This window comes from Chinchilla lanigera, unplaced genomic scaffold, assembly GCF_000276665.1.
Source record: "Chinchilla lanigera isolate Chin_1 unplaced genomic scaffold, ChiLan1.0 scaffold00002, whole genome shotgun sequence".
Classification (NCBI taxonomy): domain Eukaryota; kingdom Metazoa; phylum Chordata; class Mammalia; order Rodentia; family Chinchillidae; genus Chinchilla; species Chinchilla lanigera.
In genome coordinates this window covers 58,416,659-58,440,479 of record NW_004955403.1, presented here as the reverse complement: position 1 = coordinate 58,440,479, position 23,821 = coordinate 58,416,659, and the positions used below count along the sequence as shown (strand labels likewise).

At 47.6% G+C, this 23,821-nt stretch overlaps 1 protein-coding gene across 2 annotated transcripts in view; it reads left to right on the top strand.

Moving 5' to 3' along the window:
• Window positions 1-23,821, top strand: part of Dlgap2 (discs, large (Drosophila) homolog-associated protein 2) — a 528,376-nt gene that overhangs the window by 53,467 nt on the left and 451,088 nt on the right. The window contains exons 1-2 of one of the 2 annotated variants that reach the window (XM_005373861.2): window positions 2,209-2,296; window positions 19,004-19,102. In XM_005373861.2, coding sequence (XP_005373918.1) covers window positions 19,088-19,102 — 15 coding nt within the window. In that variant the 5' untranslated portion in view covers window positions 2,209-2,296; window positions 19,004-19,087. Of the gene's footprint in view, window positions 1-2,208; window positions 2,297-19,003; window positions 19,103-23,821 lie in introns of those variants that run through there. The other variant, XM_005373860.2, reaches the window with a different exon arrangement.

Genomic DNA, 23,821 nt, shown 5'->3' with positions numbered 1-23,821 from the left:
GTCTTCAGGCAGAGGGGCTCATGCTGCGGTGGTATATTGGGATTTCTTACGGAGTTCACCTAAGGTGGTTTTAAGATTACTTACTTATTGGTGGTACTGGGGACTGAACCTAGGGCCTCCACACTGAGCTATATCTTCAGTGCTTTTATTCTTTTTATTCTACTGTGTGTACTCTGTTGTTCCATGGCAGAGCTCTCTGTGGTGTGGCCCAGGTGCCGTGGTGACACTGACCATGGAAGTTGAAAGGGTGCTGTGCTGTTCACAAAGTTGGTAGCTAACAAGTATCGCCTGTCTTATTTTTGGCTTCCCGTTTCCTGCTGACTATGTAACTGAAAGAAGTTCTCATAGAATGACCAGCTAATCATTCAGAGCATTTCTGTTGGAGGTTATCAGTAATTTCTGAAGGGATCTGCGGCCTGGGGGCTGTTGCTGTGAGGGTGGAGGACATGTGGTCATCCATGTGCGGGTGCAGCCCAAGGCTCTTGTCCTGCAGCTGAAGCAGCCATGGACACGCCCAGGTTCCTGTGGCGAGAAAGCTCGGATGCTTTTGAGAAGCCATACATCTTGTCTGAGTTTTTTAGTAGCACTTCTGGAGGCCTGTGAACACTGGCTTCAGTGCAGCTTGGGGACCTTGTGGCCTCAGATGATGTAGCTTCTGGGACTGTCCCCAGGGATGTCGACCACCTTCTGTCCCAGCAGTGCACGGGGGAGGTGGGAGACAGGGTGGTGTCTCTCTCCAGTTATAACCAGGAGCAGTAGCCTGCTCTTGGGTTTCTTTTCTTTCTTGCTCCTGTTTCGTTATTGAAGTAGCCACAGGACCTGCTGCAGGTGGATAGACCTGTAGGCTCTGTAGCTCAGGCATCCCTTGATATGGCCGAGGCTGAGCAGCTGACCCTTCACCCCTATTTCCCTGGATGGTGCGCTCTGTGGCACTGGAGCTCTCAGAGATGGCACCAGCCTAGCTCCTCTCCTGCCCTTCTCTTTTCCGTCCATCCATCCACCCATCCATCCACCCATCCATCCATCCATCCATCCATTGTTCGTGTTTTCTATTTTGCTGCAATAATAGCAACACCCCAAGTGCCCAGGGAACCAGTTTCCTGTGAGTGATCACAACCTTGGAGGAGCCAAGCTCCACGCAAGCTGAGCACGGTAGGCTGCTTAGCAACACTGGTGCATTTTCCTGCCTTTTTGATGCCCATGCTTACTTGGAAGGAGACAGAGCTTCCAGGGTGTCAGGGAAGTCCTCCTGTGTGGTCAGAGGAAGGAGCTGGGACCCATACATTTACACAGTTGCCAAGGTCACACCCCAGTGGGTGACCCGCCCAGACACAGTGTACCTGGCAGCTTCTCAGCCAGGCGAGCTAACAGTGCAGCTTATCTTGCAGCACCGCAGGCATGAGGGGAATCCTGGGTCTCCCCTTCCCTTCCTGAGAGGTTGTGGAGAGTAGAAGACTCGAAGGAGAAAAGGTCACCTCCAGCATGGAATGGGAGAACCTGGAGGGGCTTGGACCTGAGGGGGCCTCAGAATGAGTGGGCAGAGGGGACCGGGTGGGATGGGAGCCCAGGGCTGGAGGTCAGGGAAGGAGGAGAAGGCTCAGCTCAGCTGGGATGTGGAGGCACAGTGATAGCTGGGACTGTGAAGCCAGAATGAAAAGCATTTCATTAATTCTAAAATCTTGAATTGTCTTCAATTCTCTGGCCCTCAAAGACGCAGAAATAAGTCTCTCATATTTCTGTATGGGTTTTCACTTATGGAGAATATCTCATAAATTCTGGACCATAAAGATCCAAGTCCCTCTCTAGGAAAGTTAAGCCTGGGAAAGGTAAGAGTAGGCGGCTTTGACGGTAGGTTCATCCTGGTGCCCAGTTCATCAGTGTGGACGTCCTGCTGCTGTGCAGCGGCATCTGCCTGTGCAGACTTTCCCACAGCCACTCTTTGTCCTGGTATTTCTCATCCCGCCTTCACTTGACATGTGTTTTTGAAGCACTTTTCGTTACTGTTAATATTGGATTTGTAATTATTTTTGCTTTATTTTATTCCCCAGTTTTCAAGGGAATATAAGCACATTGTAGAAAGTTTGGAGAGTAAAGGGAAGAAATGGATAATCAACCTCACACCAGCCACATGGCGCTAGCTGCTCTTGGTGCTGGAGTGGATGAAGCCTTTGTTCCCTGTTGGTGGATCGCTTGATGGCTGGCTTGTTACCTGTGTGAGAAAGCAGGGGCACCTGCACTTACCAGATGAACAGCTTAAACAGGAACACTTTGTAAAAAGATACTGAAAATACTCCAGGTAAATCACAGTTGAATGCTGATTTTCTTTAACCTCTGAATTCTGCGTCCCAACCACCAGGGTAGCTAAGAGTCTGGTGTTTCCTGGGGGCTAAAAGTCTGTGGACAGACAGATGCTCAAGTGCAGGTCCAAAACGAACAACCTCGGGCATTGCACAGGGCCCTGCTGCTGATGGGTTCCCCGCTTACCATGCCAAATAGATCTATTTTTTTTAATGTGTGTATGAAAAATGACTTCTTTATTCCTTTAAAACCTTTACTATTTGGAAATAATTTCAGACTTTGAAAAAATTTCAAGACAAGAATGGTAAGGACACTTGAGCCTTTAACTCCTGCTCATGACGGCCCCTGTGCTTGTGTTTGCAGTGAGCGCCTTGCCCTCAGTGGCCGGCACTGCCCACTTGCTGTCTTTGGAGCTTTTCCATCCTTTCTCCATTCTCCACCAGCCTCCTTTTTTCTGAGCCTTAAGAGAGCAGGTTGTAGACGTCCCTGGGCTGTGCCTCTGTGAGCCTTGAGTCTATCTCCCAGGAGGAGGAATGCTCACCCACCCTCAGCCTGTCATCCACCAGAGCAGTGTGCAGTGGATCATCATCCTCCAACCCGTCACGTGTCCCAGCTGCGTCTTTTGTGCTCTTTTCTTCTCTTTTGTGTGGAGTCCAGTTGAGGACCAGGTTTTGCATTTGGTTCCCCTTTCTCTGCTTGTATTTGCATGGTGCGCTTTTGTGTAAACAGGTCATGTCCGAGGAACCTTTTCCTGTGTTGGGCTCCTGGGTTCTTTCTGATTGCTCTGCAGAACGAGGGTGCTGGCATGGTCATCCTCGTGTTCTCTCTGTGAACCCTTGATACAGAGGCACATCTTAGTACTTGGAGTTGCTGAATCAGTGGGCACCGTCTGTGATGTTACAGATCTTGGATTCACGGATTTGAGATTTATTGACCTTGTGTTTTGCACTACAGTGAAGAATTTCCATGCTGTTGTTTTAATTAAAATTCCATGATTATTGGAGAGTTTGAACATACTTAGCTGATTTGATCTAATATCTGCTTCTATGTAATAGGCTTTATTTAATAACTCACCTTTTCATAGTCTTTGCCCATTTTTATTTGCTCTTATTTTCTTTTTCTTACTGAAGGATTTCCAGCTGGTTGTCAGCTGATTTCTTGGATTTTCCAAGAGATAAACCATCACAGAGTGCCAGTTTTATTTTTCTCTTCGTAACATTTATACTCCTATTTTTGTCTTATCTCAGAACTTAGAACGTGTAGCGCAGTGTTCAGTACTGAATTAACTATGGATGCCCTTTCACTTTGGACTGGAATAAAATGGAAAGATTCTACTGTTTCATCACAGTGCGATTGCTTGCCGTGGTGCTAAGGTGAACAACCTTTCATGAAATTAGAGAGAGCTTCGTTTCATGTTAGCTAACAAATTAGCTGTAAAACTAAGCATTCTGTGGGCTGTTACAATGTCTGTCTGAATGGTTCCTCCTTTCCTTTGTGAGTTTTGAATGAATTGTTAACTAATCTCTGATTGAACTACCCTTTCATTTTGTACTTAATTTATTTTCAGACACAGCTGGACTCTGTTCACTGGTTCTTATCGATGGGTTGTGCATTTTTGTTGGCGGGGTGGAGTGTGTCCAGGTTCAGCAGATCTCAATTCTGCTTTTCTGTTTGTCCCTCCCTGATGAGAACTTCGGCACCTCCCATCCTCTCCCTCACCTCCTATGAGGAGATGGGAGCTGCCCTTGTGAACTGATGGAGTTAACCTTGTATTGTGTGCCTGCAGTGATTTTGGCTCAGTTGTACTCTTTCTTACCCTGGCATGGACTCACCTTCCCCTGTCTTCTTGGGAACTTTCATTTGTGTTTCATTTTGCTGGCGTCTGTCTGCAGAACCTCCTTGTTAACATCTGTGGGTGGGCCAGCTTTCAGAATCCTGGAGTCTAAAAATACGTCATTCCCACATGAAATCTAATTTTACTGAGCACTGGAGCCTCAGTTCACAGCCGTTCGCCTCAGAGCCGTGGCCACCTGTGGGAACCTGGGGAAGGCTCCCCCGCCCCTTGTTCTCTGAGCACTCCAGCTCTCTCCTTTCCCACCGCATCTTTGCTGCAGAGCCTGCCTGAGCTGAGCTTGGCACTGTCCTCTGCTCTTGGTGCTGCTGGGTCCTCTGGTCCAGACTGCTCTTCTTCCTGCAGTTTTGAGGCTTTTCCACTGTTGCTACTTTCCTTTCTTGCCTGCTTTCTCTGGCTTTGCTCTGAGGCTCCTGCCAGAGGACCCTTCAGACCTCCTGTGTGGCTTCCTCTCCTTAACTTTGTATCTGTGAGGTCTTCCCATTTGTACCATTTGGGTGGAATCCTTGGCCAGGCCCTGCTGCTTGCTGGTTTTCGCTTCAGCTGTGCTTTTCATTCCTAACCATTTCCCTGTTCCTGAGGTAGGCCCCCCGCTGGGTGCTGCTCATGGCTTGGCCTCTCTGTGTGGCTCCCCTGTGCCATAGTCCCCTGCCTTCCTTTCTGACATTAATGACCTGGATGTGGTGTCATTTTTAACCACAAGAATTAGCCCCAGTGGCTTCTGTGGGGCTTATGGGAACTGCTCGTGCGGACATGTGGCTTCCACTCCTCAGGGATGCCAGGCAACGCCTTGCTCCTGTTCTGTGCATTGCTCTAGCTGGCTCAGAAGAGAAAGCTGGCACCCTGTGACTGCCCTGGCCTTGGGCTGCTGTGAAGAGGTCCAGTCTGTCTGCTCCTGCGACCTCGTGTCCCACAGCTCCCGAGTCCCGCTGCTGTGTCCTGGACGTTCTCATCAACACTGAGTTGCTGGATACTGAGCTGCTCTCCAGGAAGGATAGGAGAACAAGCCCCCACTCAGTGTCTTACCCATCAGTGGGTGACCTTGCTTTTGTTAAGGACATGGAAGCAACATTTGTTGTTGGTTCACTGCCTCTGAATTCATGGCTGCAGCACCATGACGAGGCTAAACGAAGCTTCTCCATGTTTCTGCAAGGCACACATCACCGTACACTGGGGACTGAGGCTCATCTCAGCACCCTGCTCAGCTGTTCTGAGCATGCACAACATTTAGGGGCACAAGTGCTATGAAGTGACTCTGAGTGGCACACAGGACGGCACCTACAGCACCAGGGATGAGGTGGGAAGCCGGGATGTTGCCTAGGTAAAGCCTGCGTGTCCTTTCACACACTGGTAGAGGGTCAATGTGGTGGGAACCTCAGCTGCAGGCCCCAGTTTGCTCCCAGGACACTGTCCTGTCCTATGCTTAGAGTTCGCTTCCACTGAAGTGCATGGTATCACTTCCTTCCCCAGGAATATCCAGGATCACTGTCTTCCATGTTTATTGAGGGGGATTTTCATGTGACAAGATGAGCGGGTACTAAATGTGAGTTTCACTAGTGTGGACAGTTGCATGTAACTGTGTAACTATCCCTTCCAGGGTGGAGAAAATCCCAGCTGCCTGGGAACTCCTCAGTACCCTTCCTAGTAAATTCCCCACCCAGGTGCTAGAAGTCATGACCTTCAGACTTTTATCAGAATAGTTTTTGCCTGTTCTTGAAAAAAAAAAGCTGTATCCATATAGTATATATTTTTTAAAGTTTGCTTTTTTCATCCAGTATATTGTTTTTGAAATTTGCTAATTTTCTTAATTATTTTCTTCTCATCAAGATACAATACCTAATGCCCACGACCCTTAGAGGTTTACTTTGGCCTACAATGTGTAAAGGTTTCAGTCCATAGTTGGCTAGCTCCAGGATAGGGTGGCAGGGCAGAGGAGAGCTATTTATGGCAGGGCAGGCAGGAAGCAGAGAGAGAGAGATCAAGGGAGAAAGGAGGAAGGTGACCCTTCCAGGCCACACATGTAGGGACCCACCTCTTCCACCCAGGCTTCACCTCCCAGATCACATTTAGCTATGGACCCATCAGTGGACCAATCCACTGATGAGTGTCACACACCCATGATCCAATCGCCACCCCACAGCCCCACCTTTGAGCACATGAGGCTTTGGGGGACATCTAGATACAAACCTTAACACTAATACTGCTGACTGGTATTCCAGAGAGTGAATTTAGAACATACCACCACTTGCTTATCCATCTTGTGACTGCTTGTTGCTAATTGTGACTGTTGAAAATAAGTCTGCAGTAAATATCCTTCCACAAGTCTCTCTGTGGACGTTTTTCTTTCTCTTGGTAAATACAAAGGAGTGGAACTGCTGGCCCATCATTGTGGATATACAGAGTGGAATCTGTTTAGAAGCTGGCCAGCAGCTCTCCATGGGGCTGTATGACCTATGTTCCCATGCAGATAGGATTGTGTAGGTGCTCCGCATTGCACCAGCATCTGAGGTGTGAGTCTGTTTTACTTTCACTTTCTGGAAGGTTCTGCAGTGTTTCCAGGGGGTTCTTTGCATTTGGTCTCTTAGTTCTTGGACTTCTTGCTAACTCCAACACCATGACTGAGTGTGCCCAGCTATGTATGAGCATGTGGTGGACACTTGCTTCTGTGGCCATGATGCAGGATGTTTACTGATAGAGTTCTCACTCTTACAGCATCTCGTTCCCACAGCCGGCATTGGGTTTGCCTTGTGGGTCTGCTGGTGTCCCCCAAGGATGCACGTGTGTCCAGGGCACAGCTGGCAGGCTCTGTCCATGTGTCCCCACAGCCCTGCCTGCTGCTGTGCCCACCCCACCAAGCGTGGTACATTCTGAGGTGTGACAGTGTGCGTCCTGTGTGCGGGGCCTGCAGGGCTGAGGAGGAGGAGGAGCAGAGAGGATCTAGAAGTGATGGCAGGGAAGGGTCTGCATGGCCAGTGCTGTTTAGGAGCTGGAAAACAGGACAGAGCTGTGCAGGCTCAGCTCCTGTTGAGTGGCAGCCAAGCACACATGTACCCTAACTGTGCATGTTCTGCAGATGTGCGTCCTGCTAATGATAGGTAGCAAGCAGTTGACGCTAATCATAGCTCACTGTGGTCATAGTAGGGCTTAGCCCCTGCGCTGCTCAGTGGAGACATTCTGACCTGCGTTCAGTATCATCCATGGCAGGGACCAGCAGACATGGCCTGTGTTCTCATGACACACTCAGCAGACAGTTGTACGAACCAGGTGCCACGTGACTGTCACCCAGACCCTGGCTCTGGAGTGGAGGGGCTGCTGACTGCTGAGGACAAAGACCTTCTCCCTACTGGGCAGTGTTTGGAGACCTGCTGCCTTGGATCTGAGGTAGATATGACAGGAGCCTTGCGAGGTGGCCTGGGGGCCCTGTGTGCACGTGTGTGTACATAGGTGCATGTGTGTGCATGGATGTGTGTGTGTGTGTGTGTGTGTGTGGTGGATGTGTGTGTGCATATGTATGCCTGTGTGTACGTGCGTGTACATATGTGCTTGTATAGGCATGGTGTGGACAATGATATAGGTATGTTTGTATAGCTGTGTGCCCATATGTGTATCTGCACGTGTGTGTTTTAGAGGGGGCTGTGGCCTTTGCTGGAAGGAGACTGGCATCCAGGACTCACTCCCCTATCATGTCTGTCCCCACCTGGCATCGCCAGTGCCCCTGCCTCCTGTGTGTGCTGTGCCTCTTCCTTCCCTGTGCCTTTCACCCTTTCCTGTGCTGTCCTATGCTCTGGCCCATCCAGCCTGTTCAGACTTTAATTGGTTGCTCACTGAAAGTATTCCTGCTGCCTCTTGGGTGGTGTCTCCGGCCTGCAGGGCACAGCTGGGCCTGGCCTTGGTGTCAAGAAGTCATGTGTGATCCTCACACCATTAGCAGAGTCTGTGCCCCGATATCAGTGTTGTGGCCACAGCCTCCCTCTGCTTTCTGCTGCCATCACCACTGCCTCCTGTAGTTCCTCTGCTCAGGGCCCTCAGCCTGGACCCATGGTTCGGGTGTCCCTTCAACCCCATCTGATTCCTAACCTGGAGCTGAGCGTCACCTTTGATCTCAGTGCTTCTTCCTAGAATGATGACATTTTCTTTATGCTGTAGTTATTTCTACCGGGGCTCTATCCCTTCACTATTCGCCTCAAATCTGGCATCTGATTAATTAAAATGTATTACTCTGTGGTGCTGTGGATGGAGCCCTGGGCCTCACCTTTGCTGGGTAGGTGGTCACCACTGAGCTCCTTCATGTTATAACTCCTGCATGCATAACCTTTTATCCAATATTTATTTATTTATTTTTTCTGAATAAATTTATTGGGTACATTTGAGGCTTATGAAATGTGAACAGTAAAATAGTCACCACAGGGAAGCAGATTAACATAACCACGTCTTATGTAGTTACTTTTTGTGACAAGAACAGCTAAAACCTTTAACACAAATCTCTCACACAGAATAGTGTTACTGACAGAGTGAAACCGTGAGGCCATCCCTGGTCCTCCGCTCCAGTGTATGAGCTGCTGTGGCTGGGATCTAGTGGCTGCCTGGTACCCTGGCAACCTGATGTCCTGGGAACCTGGTAGCTGGTGATCTGGTGTCCTGGAAAGCTGGTGGCTGGTGGCCTGGTGGCTGCTGCAGGGCTGAGAGGGTCTGTGTCATGTCCAAGATGTGGCCCCATTTTTGAGGATAGTGGCCCACTCCTTTTCTTAAGAGATGGAAACTCCACAGTCTGTTGGTGTTGTCCCCGAAGAGTGATGAAGCTCCACCAAAGGAAACCTTGCTCAACCGGAGAAACCCTGTCCCATGGGTTCTGCATGACTTGGGCTGAGGTTATGAGCATCACAAACAGGGGCACTGAATTTTTATTGCACTGTGGTTTAGAAATTAGTGTTTTGCTCACACCAGGGAGGAAATGCAATTCAGGCACTAGCTTCCAAGAGAAATTTAACATCAGATTATGTATCAGAAGACATGTCCACTAAACACAGCCTCAGGGAGGATGAGGAGCCTGCTGTGAGTGTAGTGGTGGTGGGAGGAGGGCTGGTTCAGAAATGAAGAACGTCCGTACTCTGCCAGTGGCTGGAGGGATTCCATTGCACCATGGTGTGGCATCCATGTCTGATGGGAGGCTATCCTGCTCCCTGGCTTAGACCTATTATAGACAGGCTATGTAGTCTGTTTTAGTCTGGTGACTCGGATTCCTAGGAAGTGTGGTTTCCCTTTACCTTTTCAGGTGCTAGATCTCCAGTGTACAGATTGTCACACAAAGTCAGAGAAAGGTTAGTTGGGTGGGTGCTCTGTGGGCCCGGAGAGGCCCAGGTACATTGTTCAGCAGTAAGTATACTGTCCTCCAAGGCAGTGACAGTTGTCTAGGCAGCCACAGGCCTCCATGGGGCGTTTACCTCCATGTTCCACCAGGGTACAGAAGACACTGTTGACCTGATATGCTGTTTGTTCTGCAATTTCCAGTTTGTGCTCATGTGAGGAAGCTGACACTGGCCTGGCTGCCTGTACTTTTGCCAGGAAAATCATAGCATGAGAAGATGTGAAGGCCAAAAGTTACTTATTTCGTCTCTATCTCCTAAGATGCATGAAACTTCCTGTGATTGTTCTTGCTCAAATTTAGCTTGTGACACCCAGAAAGAACCCTGGTTGTACTCTATGATCAACTCATCTTCCCTTTGGGTGAGCTGCAGATACCAGCCGGAAGGTTTTGCCAGCATGTGATTTCCTCAGGTGAGGTCCCAGGTCTGAAGGTGGAGGCTATTTCCCTTTCATGGAGCCAGAGTGATCGGGCTGATTGCGGCACGTGGAGACTTGACACAGGGTAGCTCTGTGCTGCCCGCTGCCGCCTGCTTTTCCTCGGCCTTGTCCTGGGTTTCCTCCAGGCAGTTTCTTCCTCCCTGGAAGGCATTCTTAGGCTGAAGTTGTTTCAGGTCCACTCAGAGAATGTGTTTGGAGCCTCAGTGTCTCACTGACACTCCTTTGAGCCCTAGTGCATCTGCTTTTTGGAAGGTCTCGTTGGCATCCCAGCCTGACCCGATTCTGACTTGATTCTGTGGTTCCCCATTCACTGCAGGCTCTGTTTTGAGTGTTTAGTGTTTGTGATTTGAACTCCCAAAACATCTATACTTTCTAAGTTTCCAGAAGCCTCTGTACTATGACTGATAATGGAGTTTCCTGTAGGCCACAGCCCGCTAACCTTGTTTGGATGTGATCAGGCTGGGAACATAAATAATAGTGTTTCTAGAGGAAGCAAAGCTACATGCAGAATTTCACCTTGGACTATGACTCCTGCTGAATGTCCCCTGCTATTCCTTCCCTGTCGAGGAAGAAAAAGGTAGAGTGCTATGCTTTGATAATTTTCTTAGAATATGGTACTGTCAGTGGCCTTTGGAAATGGTACAGAAACTGGGCATGGTAATGCTAAACTCTAAAGTGCAAGGGACCATTACCATGATAGAAGTATAGCTCACTGGATGAGTAAGGATTTGTTTGCCTACAAGATCCTCAGCTCACAAGTTTTACAGGTATAGAGGGTATTTTAGGATCCTGAGTTGGGAGGCAGAGCCTGAGAGCTTAGTGATGTCCAAGGGTGGCCACACTACAGGTACCCAACCTCCCTATGTTTGATCTTCCTGCGGGGACTGCAGCACCTGCAGCCATGTCGTCCTCAAGGTTATCCCTGGTTGCTTCTGCAGAAGCCATTCGGCGACAGTGTGGTGTACACGTCTGGGCTGGTCCAGAGAATAGACCACATTAAATGCATGGTCTTGACTGTGTGCCTGCCCCAAAATGTGGCAGATCCCCTGGGGATGGCGAGGGGGGTAGTTCATCAAAGGATAACTGAGGCAGAGCAGGAGTGGCACCAGTGCACGGTGGCTTACCATGGTCAGGGTGTGAGTCAGCACCTCCTTCTTCCTCTTTTGTCCTTTCTGGTGCATTCAGAGAAATAGCAGTTGATTCAACAGCATTACTTCCCACTCATATCAGGTGGGAGAGCAGACTTTCCTGGTCAGCTACAATTCCAAATACAATATCACCTTCCTTTTCAAGAGGTTGCATAAACTAGACAGCAAGATTGGGAGCAAATAGTCAAGTAGTGGAAAATGACATGAACCCATGAGAAAGGAATGAGTGGAGATGCTGGGTCGTGACTGTGCGAGCTGTTTCCCTTCAGAGCGGAGCCTCTAATCACAATGTACAAACATGCTTCGACCTCAGTTTCCTGCCTCAGGCAAAGAATCTCAACCCCTTCTTGGGGTTGAATGTGACTTCTGGCCACTACTTGCTGGTGATGTGTATCTGTATTGTCACCCTGGGTGAAGGTGACAATGGTTTCTGCATGCAGTTCACACTGGATATCATTCTATTCTTGCTCTCCAGAGTGTGGTTCTGGGTCCCCTGTGGTCCTGGGCTACTGTGGTCCTACTCTGCTATGGGCTTGGCCTGCCACAGTTGTGTTCTTTTATGGTCCTGCTGTGATGCTGCCTGGCTCTGCTCTGGTCATGTGGCTCCTGCAGAGACCCAGGGGAGCCAGGAGCCTGGGACTCCAGGAGCTGCAACCCTCGGTGTGGGGTGGTAGCCCTTCTTCCCTCTCCCAGGGAGCAGGGCTGCAGATTGGAGGAAGGGCATGGCAGCTGCTAACTGCACCCAGGGGCCTGCAGTGGGTAGGCCACACTGATGTAGGGTCTGCATTTACAAGAAGACTAGGGTGGGTATTCCTGGCAGCACAGTGTGTGGTCTGCAGGTGGCCACATGGTGGTACCCTGTCAGGCCCTGGTGCATGCTGTCTGGAGGGTGACAAGCACCTTTTCAGAGAGTCACTGCAGCTCCCAGTCATGGCATCTGCACCCGTGCGGTGCTGGGCACCTCTTCTGACGTGTTTCCTGCTCTGCATGGTCTCCTGGAAAGACCCTGGGCAGAGCATGTCCAGGAAAGCTCCCCAGCAGCTGCCCTCAGGGTCCTCCTCACAGCTGGAGACTCGCTAGTCAGCTTTGGCTGCACTGAGAGCATTCATCTTGGTCTGAAGCTTTACTGCTAAGCAATATCTGTCATCAGTGACTTGCTGGGGCAAGTTTGTATTCTGTCTCTATGGCTGTCTGCTTTGGGATCCTCTTTCTTTTCCTGTCAGTCTTCTCTTTCTGTCTCTGTCTCCCTTCTTCCCTCCTCCTTTTGTTTCTGTCTGTGTCCTTCTCTGTTCAGCACCCCTTCCCTTCCTTCCTCCAGCCCTCCCTTTCTGTCTCCCTTTCTCCTTTTTATACCCTTCGGTGCATGTTTCACATACCTGGATGCCTTAGGCACCCTCAGTCTGCCTTTTACACAGCACGATCCCGTCTAGTCTGAAGTGGTGAGTTGATGGTATGGCATTCAGGATGACACAATTGTAGAGAAACTGTATTTTTGTGGTAGGTCAGGATCTGTCAGTATGAGTCAGTTTGACTGAAACTGGTGGAAGTGGGTGTCCTTTTCCTGCCTCCTCAGAGGAGACAAGTGGCTGGTTGTCTCTCCCTCTCTGGTCTTGTAGGGAGGAACTGGTGAAGAGAGAAGAACCCACCACCCCTTGGGTCCTAGGAGCACCCACCTGCCAGTCTTTGTCTGTCACCTCTTGTCCTCATAACAGCTGTTGGAACAGGATATTCTTCTTGCTCTCCACCTGACATACCCAGAGCCCTTGTGTGGATGTGTCTTTGGTTCCTGGAGTCTTGGAGAAGCCCATAATCTGGGCCTAATGCTGCAGCTGATGGCTGTCAGCCCACCAGCGACTGCGGTTTGGACTAAGTCTACTTGCAGTCTTTCTACCCTCTATCCATGATTTGCAGAGACACCTTGTCGGCCTGCCACACTCTCTCTGTAGAATCTGTGGGCTTTAGCCTGGGGCTGCCGAGGTCTCCATTTCCGAACTTTGAAGCCCTCCTCTGTCTTTTAGTTCCCCCCATTTTTCTAATTTTTGCTACACATGACAATTTAATATTACTCAAATGTGTTTTGTACTGAAATGCTGTTTATTATCTTTAGTCATTAATTAAAATATTAAGCAAAATACAGAGTAGTTTATCTGGTACACACCATTACACATCATGCTAATGATAATATAATGATTATAAAACAATTGTAAATGCAAAGTTGTAAATGTCTAATACTTCTAATACTCTGATAATTGGATTTTGCATATAGCTCTTTGCCACCTATTGTTTTTGAAGCAATTCTATGAACGAAACTTCATTGCACTGTAAATTGTTTCTCTATAATCCTTATTTATGACACATGCTGCAGTGTGTCTTCCTAAACTTTGTTTGCTAAATTGTATTGCTATTTTCAACAGGATAATCAGCTCTAAAGAAGCATAATTGAGTCTTCTTGTTCAATTTGTTTATCATGGGTTTTTAAAACTGAGGACAAAGGAGGAAGAAAAACAGTTTCCAGTGATTTGTGAATCAATTTCCTCATGTTTTGTGTTGATTTTCCCACTGTGCTGACAGGTGTCAGAACTCAGTGTTTGGTAATGCAGTTGTGTGACTTAAGAACAGGTGTCGTCTGTGAAGATGAACCTATCTTTGTCAGTACTGATGTCAGGATAAGCATAATGGTGTCTCTGGCTGTAATATCTGTGGGACAGATGAGAGCTTTCAGACATATGTAGTAGAAGGTGCTGTACTATGGTCACCTCCAGATGTTCTCTTGGGACGGTGATGCAAGGTGACTAGTGACCCTTCTGATTTCTGCTGGATTGCCCACAGCTGCACCCTCTGTCCCTGTGCAACATGGGACCTGGAGCCAGGTGAGGGACTCCCCTCATCCAAACTTTTGAGCCCCTGAGGGCCTCTGGCTCTGAAAGGCCTCTTCCCAATCCCCCACGACAGCTCTGAAAATTCAGTTTCACTCTTGCTGTCTGTGGAAGAGAGCAAGACATCTCTGAGATCCCATCAGAATCTCCTTCCACTGTGATATGTGATCAGCTTTTGGATGCAACCTGTGTCCGGGGGAAGGGGTGGAAACTGACTGGGGTTGCTGAACCTCACAGTTTTGTGAACTGGTAAATCACTTAAGATTGAGCAATTTGGGGTTGGCTTTTCCATTTCCTGCCACCAGCTTCAGTGTAGTTGATGCTAGAGTCCTGAAGGGTCATGGGTTGATGGTGCTTCCAGAGGTTTGCTGAAATCTGTACCGGTCAGGTCTGCAGGGAAATGGGGCGTTCTGCGGGATGTGTGCTTGCTCCTGCATCTCTGCTGAGAGAGAGGGAGGAGAGGGCTGCTTTATAAGGAATTGGTTCATGGATGCCAGCAGTCAGAGGCCTGCAAAGTTCTCCCCAGGAAGCCCAGAGAGAATTGATGCTGGGGTCCAAAGGTCAGCTGAAGACAAATCCCCCACCTCCCCTAAACCTCACACCAAGGCAGATTGTGTTAACCCCATAGTGTGATGCACACATGTCTGGCAGCCCTGGGCCTCTGCCTCCTGGCATATGCAGGTGATGTCTCTGGCCCTGGTCTCTCTCTCAGGATCTCTTGAGGAATGAGGAGTTGAGAAGGGTCACACCTTCAGCAGGAGGAGCTGGCGCACAGTTCATGGTAGAGAAGGCACTGCTTCACTGGAGAAGGGGTTTACAGAAAGGTTTCTGTTGCTGATAATGAGATACTACTGACACTGCAATTAAGTCTATAATCACAGAGTAACGTGCTATAAGCGAATCACATAGGAACAGATGGAAGTAAATCAACTGTGCATCTTTGCATTCGGTGTGCTGAGGAGCTTTGACAAGGATGGGACAACAGATTAGCAATCAGAAGTCAGCAGGAGCTAAATTTTTAAACAGGGTTGTGAAATCAGATCAGAATTATGATGTTCAGCCTTGGAGTGCAGGAAAAGCAGAAATTAAAGCACAATAGTGATTATGCTAACACACCTGTGGTAAAATTCCTATTTGAAGTGTAATGACTCATTTTAATGGTGCTTTTGAGTATGTATTTATGTATTTAAAAGCTTTAATGTAAGAGCTGCCAGAAGTGAGGACCTGAGGAAGGATGTGGGAAAGTAGACACACTGACCTGCGTTGCTCTGAGTGGTTATTTCCTTGAGCGCCTGTTTCAGAGATGCCTCAGATGGGCTTGCCTAACTGAACAAGAGTTAGAAGAATTTCGCTGGGCCTTAGGGTCATCTGTAGGCATTTTGTAAGAAATTTGAAAATCAGGATGATTTTTGGTTTTGTTGGTTTTCTTGGCAAATATAAAGACATAAGCTGATTTAAGCCAAAGTTAAAAATGTCAATGGAGCAGTAACTGTAGATTACAGTTTTTATAGATCTGTCTTTATAAAAGACATTGGCCAGATGTTTCGTGGGTAAATTCTTCGTGATCTTTTAGAAACTGATAATTTTGTGTTGTCTAAACTGTCCCAGAGTAATGAACATTTCTCTCTTTTAAGGATTAGTCCTAAAACTTGGTAAGTATAGCAAAAAAGGGTTCATTTCATGTAAGAATGTAGATATGAATTTTCTAACCAAGTATGAGCAATGTGAATCTAGTTAGTGTGAAAAATGAACAAGCCAGCTTTGCTTTATAAATGCAATATTATTTCTGTAATAGGATCTCTATTGTAATAATACAAAAAGTGAACATATTGAAAAGGAATGAAACTCTTATGATTATATGAGAAGATTTTGAAACAGTACAGCACCATTTCTGATCAAACTGTGAGTGAAAGAAACGCGGTGGAAGCTTTCCTGACCTGAATGAGAATACCTCGGGGAGCCTGGGAGTGATAGCAGGACCTGCTGGCACTCACCTGTGCCAGAGCCGTGTGCTGCTCCCTGCTGTTCTGGTGCATAGGAAGATACAGGAGAAGACATTCGGACGCCAGACACTTATTCACACTGACAGGTAGAAGAGCCCATGCAGTGTCTGCTTGATAAGTAGGACCAATAGATGAATATCACAACTTTATTGTATTGATAAAGGAACAGAAAAATGGATCCCATTGTTACAAACAGCAAGGCCACAAAATACCTTGGAACAAAACAAGAATGCATGTGGTTTATGGGAGGAAAGCCATGAGAGCATAGTACTTGGAAAGGGCATAAGACCCTGGGAGAGACGCATGAATACCTCTTACCTGAGAGGAGTGTGTGCACGCTTATGTGTGTACGTGTGCCTATGTGTGAACTGCATAATTTCTGGGAGAACCCTTCCTAGGTGGATCCGCATTGAAGGTGGAAAGAGGGGCATTCACTAGGGATAATAAAGTTACTCTACAAGAATAAATTCACGTAATACAAGAATAAACTCCATAAAGAATTTCAAGGAGATCTGAACCATGCATTCTGGTGTGCCAGGAGAAGCACTCTAATGCTATAGGTGATCAGTCAGTTGTGGACAGATGCCGTTACATGGGTGGCACGTGCAGGTTAAGAAAATATGGATTACTCAGTGAATTTGCTGGGACGGTTGTTTATCCCTTGGAGAGAAACTAAAATTAGTGTTCAAAACTCAAAAAGTTTGTAAACATATTAAATATCTAATCATTGAAATAGTTACAGAAGTGTTAAAAGAAAATGTAATGTGATGGGCTTTTAAAATTGTAGCATTGCTGGGAATGGTGGTACACGCCTGTAATCCCAGCACTTGGAGACTGAGGCAGGAGGATCACTGGGAGTTCGAGACCAGCCTGGGCTACAAAGTGAGCTCAAGGCCAGCGTACACTGCATAGCAAGACCCTGTCTCAAAAAGACAAAAAATAAAAAAAATTTTAAAAAACAAACTAATATAAAATTGAGAAGGTCTTTTTAACCCACAAAATTCATTAAAGATATAATTGAGGCCAGGCTTGGTGGCCCACACCTGTAATCCCAGCGCTTGGAGACTGAGGCAGGAGGATTGCTGTGAGTTGGAGGCCACCCTGGGCTATAAAGTGAGTTCAAGGCCAGTCTGAACTACATAATAAAACCCTGTCTTAAAAAGACAAAAAAAAAAAAAAGAGACATAATTGATTGTTTTGGACATATAAAGATTAAACCCTCCTGCACTGTTGAAAGGCAGAGTTAATGAAGTTAGGAGAGGATGCCAAGCAGAGAGAAAGCACTTGCAAATGAGAGGATAGTTCAGTGGTCTGGTGTGTGTATGTAAAGGCACCCTAGATTGTAATCAAGCATTTATTCTCTAAAACAAAAACTAAGGGACACAATTCACACAGAAATACATTTGCTCAATAGCCAGATTAAAAGGGCCCCAAACTCTGGGGAAACAGCAGGGAACTTTCTTTTTCTACCAGCGGCAAAAACAAAGACTGGCAATGTGTGACAGTGTGGATGGAGACAAATGTTTTGGCAGAATATTGGGCTGATAATGGGATCTTCTTTGACTCAGTAATTTTACTTTTGGAAATCTATTCTGAACTACTCTAAGGAGCAGACAGAAAGGCCTGGTAATTGGGGAAATGTAACAACCCAGTGACCACCAACAGTGTTTAATCAGATCAGTTGTGATGCTTCAACACAAGAGAAAAGCAATCAGTCATTCTGGGTCCATCACTGTGGGCATAGGAAGTGAGTGAAGCTGGGTGGATGTCGAGAAGCTTGATGTCAGCTGCTTATATGACATGAGTGATTGGCTCTTGGTTTGTGTATTATTTTATAATGAGTATAAATATAAGATGTGCTTGCTAAAATAAGCCACCTAGACATGGTGGTGCTTGCCTGTAATCCTAGAACTCTAGGAGGCTGAGGTAGGAAGGCTGTGAGTTCAAGCCTACCCTGGGACCTAGCAATTTAGTGAGATGCTATCTCAAAAAAATAAAAAACGAGAGCTGGGGGTGTAAGCTCAGTGCAAAGGCCCCGGATTCATTCCCTAGTGTCAAAAATAAAAACACAGAAATCCAGTATTCGGAGTTTAGGATTGTGTATTGAGATAGTAACCACTTGGCATTTAGTAACCTGTCATCAGGCCAATGCTTGGGCAAAGATTCTGGTGACAAAACACAATTTTTAGATGTTATGAACTACACAGCGCTCATGAACTTAATGAAAGTTAATGTGACGTGATCATGTTCTCTAAAGGCCACATAAAGTGTGTGTAGAAGAGCATTTTGTGATTATACTAGCTCAGTAAGGAAATAAGACACCATATTTTCCTGACCGTAATCTTACAAATGAGTCTTCTCAAAAAAACCGAGTGTTCCTGTTTCACCCCATTTACTAAGGCTGGGGCACTCATGATTTCATGTGTTAGTATGCAATGAGAAACCTGGGCAGAGAATTTTATAATATATCAGAATATATGCATTAGCACCTCAGTCAGTGCCACCCCTGGTGATATCTAGCTATATAGCCCCATTTTCCTTCCTGAAAAGAAATCCAGAATTGTTCATGTTCCTGGGCCCTCTCTTCCACTTTTGGGGTCTGCCGTGTCCTTGGAAGGGCCAGTTTAAGTTTGCAAGCACTGTTTGTATCATTAAGTTATATCAGGAATTGTAACTAACTTGTGATTTAAAGTATGTTTTTACTGTTTTTCTCTCTGCTTTAACATTTTATTGTTAAATCTATCATCACTTGAAACTCTGCTTTATAGTTGAGATAATGTCTTCATAACCACGCATACTGTGTGTACTTGGTACACTATTCTGAGCTTGATTTTGACATACCTGCTGTAACTTTTTATATGCAATTCTGTATGCCTGCTTAATTTTCACAGTATTGCAGTTCTCAATGGGTTTAATTACTGCTTAGTCTCATGTGTTTATGGACATACCATGATTTTCCCTGTGGGTGCGTTGTTTACCCTCCTTATCACATCTTTCCCCCTTTCTGTCCATTCCTCATCGCAGGCTTCCCCGCCAGCCGAGGCACGGCCATAGCACCGCGCGGTCTCACGCCAGCCAGAGCCCTCAGCCCACACCCAGCCCGCCACCATGGGGACAGCTCAGGTATTGTGCGACCCGTTCCTCCTCCTCCCAGTGTCCGTCCCTTCCTATGGTGGGTCTCAGGTGTCTGCTCACAGCCTGCAGTGTCAGGACCCTCTGGCGCAGGTGGGGGTGGTATGCTGGGACAGGTGCACAGTCCCTGGAGAGAAGCCAGAAGGCCACCACTGTCATGCAAGGGGCGGGCCCTGGACCAGCAAGGTGGGTGTTTTCAAGTCCCTGTGAAGTCCTTGGAAACAGAGTCTGTTTTCATGTGGTCTTTGAGAAGCAGGTGAGGGAGCTGGAAGGCAGGTGACATCTGGCTTGGGGCTGGCTGCCTTTGTGCTGCTGGAGTGGAGGGAGAGCCAGTGTCACTCTGGTGGTCCACTCATGCACCCCACTCAAGGCTCTGGAGGTAGATCTTTTCCCACAGCCCGCTGACGGCTCCTCGTGGCTCTCAAGCATTGCGTGGATTCTAGTGTCAAGTGGTGCTGTTGTGGGTGTGGGGAATGAGGTCTGTGTCCATGGAACTGAGGCAAGTGAAGCAGGGCACACCCTTCTGGGTGCAGTGACCAAGGGACACACTGGGGCCATCTGTCCTGGTGAATCTTGATTGTCAACTGAGTGAACTAAGGGACTCTTGGAGCAGAGACCAACCTTATGGGTGGGTTAACGCATGACAAGCTCATAACTGAGTGGCTTCTCACAGGCGGGGCTGGTCATGGGCCCAACCTTGGGGAATATGCCTGGTCCCTGGCCTCTTCCTCAGTGGCTCTTTCTAACCCACACTGCTGCCTGGCTGCCACAAACTAAGCACCTTTGCTCCATTGTACCCTTATGCTTCTGCCTTGGAGCCAACCTGGACTAAACCTCTGAAATCATGAGCCAAAATAAAGCTCTGCACTGTGGACATCAGGTACCTTGCCCTGGCCACAGAAAAGTGATCCATGCATCATGTGCAGTCTCCACTCTGATTTGGAGTGGATTTGGGGGCAGGGTTATGACCACTTACCCCTTCCCAGTGCCGGTGAATAAAACAGATAATCAGCTAATCTTCTCAAATGAGAGGCATTCTATTTGATTTGTCAAGGGGAAGGAAGGATTATGCATGATATAATCGCATTTGTCGCTGTAGAACAGATTTGAGTTGAAAGATGTTCACATTTTTGAGGGACTCTTGCTGTTGCCTGATAATCTCCCTCCAGTCTCGATCTTGTTTCTTCTTTCCTTCATCATGTGTTCTCATCTCTGCATTCTAAAACTTCCTTTGCTGACTTCCTGGTCACAGAAGGTGGTGTTGACTTGAGGCCTCAGACACAGTGGCCACAGCCACTGCTCAAGGCACTTTACTGGGATGGGGGAGGTGAAGCACCTCCTATTTTGAGACCCACTTTCCTCTTTGATGCAGCAAAGAATAGCGATGCTGTTCCGTGAATCAGGTAGTGCGTCCCACTGCAAAGAATGAAACTCATTCTGGCTTGTGGAGCAGAAGGAACTTCTTAGAAAGGATACCAGGCATCTTTGATAGCCTTTTACAGGGCTGGATGGGTTGCTCGGGGCTCCTCCTCCTTGGAGCCCACTTGTACGGAGAGCAAAGTGGGTGGCAGAGCAGGAGTCCTTCTGTCTCCAGTGCCAGGAATGTGGAGTACACTTGTATGTTGATGGTCACAGTTGTCTTTGCAGGGTCTTGCACTCTGGGAAGAGGCTCTCACCTCACAGAAGTGCAGGGAGATGGTCCAGAGTGCATGCACCATGGCAGACGTATCCCCAAGTCCAGCACTGGGCTGCCCTGCACCCACCCCCTTTCTCCCTCAGATTGTCAAGTGACCACCTTCATCCCAAGGGTAGGGTGTCCCCAGAGTGCACCAGTCCCCTCAGCTCCTGGGACCATGCTCACCCTCCTGTTTCTGGCCAACACAGCCCCACCTTTGATACTGCACTGTAGCCCTGACCGTGGGTGTGTGGCAGCCAGCACTCCCCATGGGAATAGGTGCACATGAGCATGATCTTCACACATGAACGCATGCATGCATTTATGCCTGAACTTACGGGTCACGGAGACAGTTCTAGCATTTGGTCCCCACACCTGCTTCCTTACCTCCTCCATGGGCCCTCTGGCAGTGGGTTTGCCTGTGTCACCCATGAGATCTGCCAGTAGATCCTGGTGGTGGATCCTGGCTGCAGACACACTCTAGTCACAGCAGATGTCCCTGGTCCCCTGGGTGTGGGGGCCTTGCCCATTTGCCATCTGCCTAGGCTCCAATGGCTTGAACTCTGTGTCCCACCTAGGGTCACAGGAAGGTGCATCCCTCCAACAGCTTGCTCCCTGTGGGGCTGGGTGTCCTGTCTTGGGTAGCTGCAGTGGCCTATGGACACAGGTTAGTCACTTCTGCAGAGTTGGCTTCTGGCAGTGGGGTTTTCTAGGATGCTCAAAGATGCTGGTTGTGAAGTTGCCCTGTGACCCTTTCCAGGGACTCTCCTGAGCACTACAGTGAGTCTGGACTTAGAACCACAGTCTGCAGATATGGCCGAGGTCCTCGGGGTCCCCAGGCATCGTCCTTCCTCCATCAGAAAACACTTAAGGTTTTGACTCCATTGATGGGAGACTTCATCTGCGATTTCCCCTTGTCTGCTGGGGAGTCTCACTGTGGAGTTGAAGTGACATCGTGCCTCTCGTCACCTCTCTCAGTGGGCACCCGGTTAACTTGCATCTCCTCCCTGCTCCCTCATCAGTCTGAGGCTTATCAGTTTTATTGATCTTCTCCCTGAGCCGGGTTTGGGTTTCTTTGACTCGCGTATTTATATGATGTTTCACTTAGTTCTATTCACATCTTTATTAGTTCCTTCTTTCTTTGGTTTTAATTTGTTTTTCATTTTCATTTTTCTTAAAGGTCAAAGCTGAAAGCATTGATTTGGGACTTCTTTACCACAGAGGCATTTAGTGCTGTAGATTTCACTGTGAGTTTCCACCTTGTTGGGTGCTGGATGTTTTAATTTCCCTGTAGAAGGCAGCAGAGGAGCCGGGAAACATGTTGTCCTCAGGTTTTCTGGGTGGGAACCACTGGGAGCTCTTCTCTCCCATTCCCTATGCCTCCACTCATGCACTCCTGTCCAGGCCTCTGTCCTGTGCTCTTTGGTGACTGTACCAATTTTGTGAATGGTGTGTTCTTGTTTTCCGGATAGATCTGAGATTACTTCCTTTAAAACCTGCCTTATTTGTTTGGATTTGAGGCAGGAGAGAGAAGCTGATGGATGTCCCCATTTCCCTACCGCCATCCAATTTTTCTCATTAAAGCTTTTCCCATGCTCTCTCATTAGAGGGAATGTGTTTCTGAGCCAGGGAACAGCTTGCCCTGCATCTTCTGCAGGCTCATGCTTCAGTTTCTCTTATGTAAGTGGTTCTCACGTAGGAGCAGTTTCCCACTCCCAGGGGACACTTGGCCACCTCAGGTTAACTTCAGTCCATGGTAGCCAGGGGTGCTGTGGACAGCCCAGGGTGCTCAGGGTTGTCTCCACCACAGTAGTTATCTGGACCCAGATGTTGCAAGGGGCATGTGGAGAAGCTGTGCTTTCTCTAATGACCTAACCTCTCATGTCTGCTATCTCCTAGGGTTCCAATAAGAAAGACAGGAGATAGTGCAGTCTAGGTGCAGAACTGTCTGTCTTCAGGGTGAAGACTTCCCCAGGTTCTCATGGAATGGTGCGTGGCCGCAGGTTTGCATGTAGATTGATGTGAATGAATCACATTTAAAATATGCATGTGGGCCTTGAGGGATGGTAACATGTCTTTGACACATGCTGTTGGACCTGCTCAGGTCCACCCCTGTGGTTCCTGCAGCTGCTGTTCTGGTGTACAGTTTGGACCGGGTTTGCGTTTCTCTTGTGCTTAGAGAAGCATAAGGACAGACTGCATCTTGCATTTTATCTCATTTAAAGTGAAAGAAATTACATAAAGGCGTCTTAGATGTAGTTATGGGTCAAGCCACGATGATTCCAGATGCAGAGGTCTACATTTATTTTGCAGAAGAAAATTCTCTTTTTCAAGGTAACTGTGAATAGACCGGTGTTGCTCAGAGACAGATGCTGTAGGACCCATTTATTATCCTAAATGTTTAAATAGAATAGATCTATATACCAAGAAAGCTATGAATGAAAACATATCATTGTTCATTGTCATTTGGTTTTTAGTTAAGTTTTAGAGTGCTCTCTTATTCTTTAAAATGTGTTTAATTTTGACAGACATTTTTTCAGTATAAGCCCATGTTTAGTCTGGTTTCCCTGTTTACGCTGCTGAACTAGGAGTGGACAGTGCCCCATCCTGTGTCTTTCTCCCTCAAACCTGGAGGGCCTGATGTCACTGGTCACAGGGACCTTGCTCCTCATGTTTCACAGACAGTGGGGGCAGAATGCATAAAAATGCCCATGATCATGTTTCTGGTCATAGCAACCTCTGGGCCATCGTGTCCTCTCACCATCTGCTAGTGTGATATCCTTTGCCCGGGGTTGAGTCTTCTAGCTGTCAAGGTCACACTTAGGGGCTCCGAGTATGGTGTGAGGATTGCCCATTGCTTGTACGATCAGATAGTTCCTACCATTTTACTTCACAAGCCTTTATACTTCAAAATGAAGTTTTCAAATTGTTTATAAAAGTGTCTTTTACAAAAGTAATTCTGAGCTTTATCATAGAACTGTGAAAACTGTAATTGTAAATTGTCATCTTTTTTTGAGAGCTATATAAGCAATATT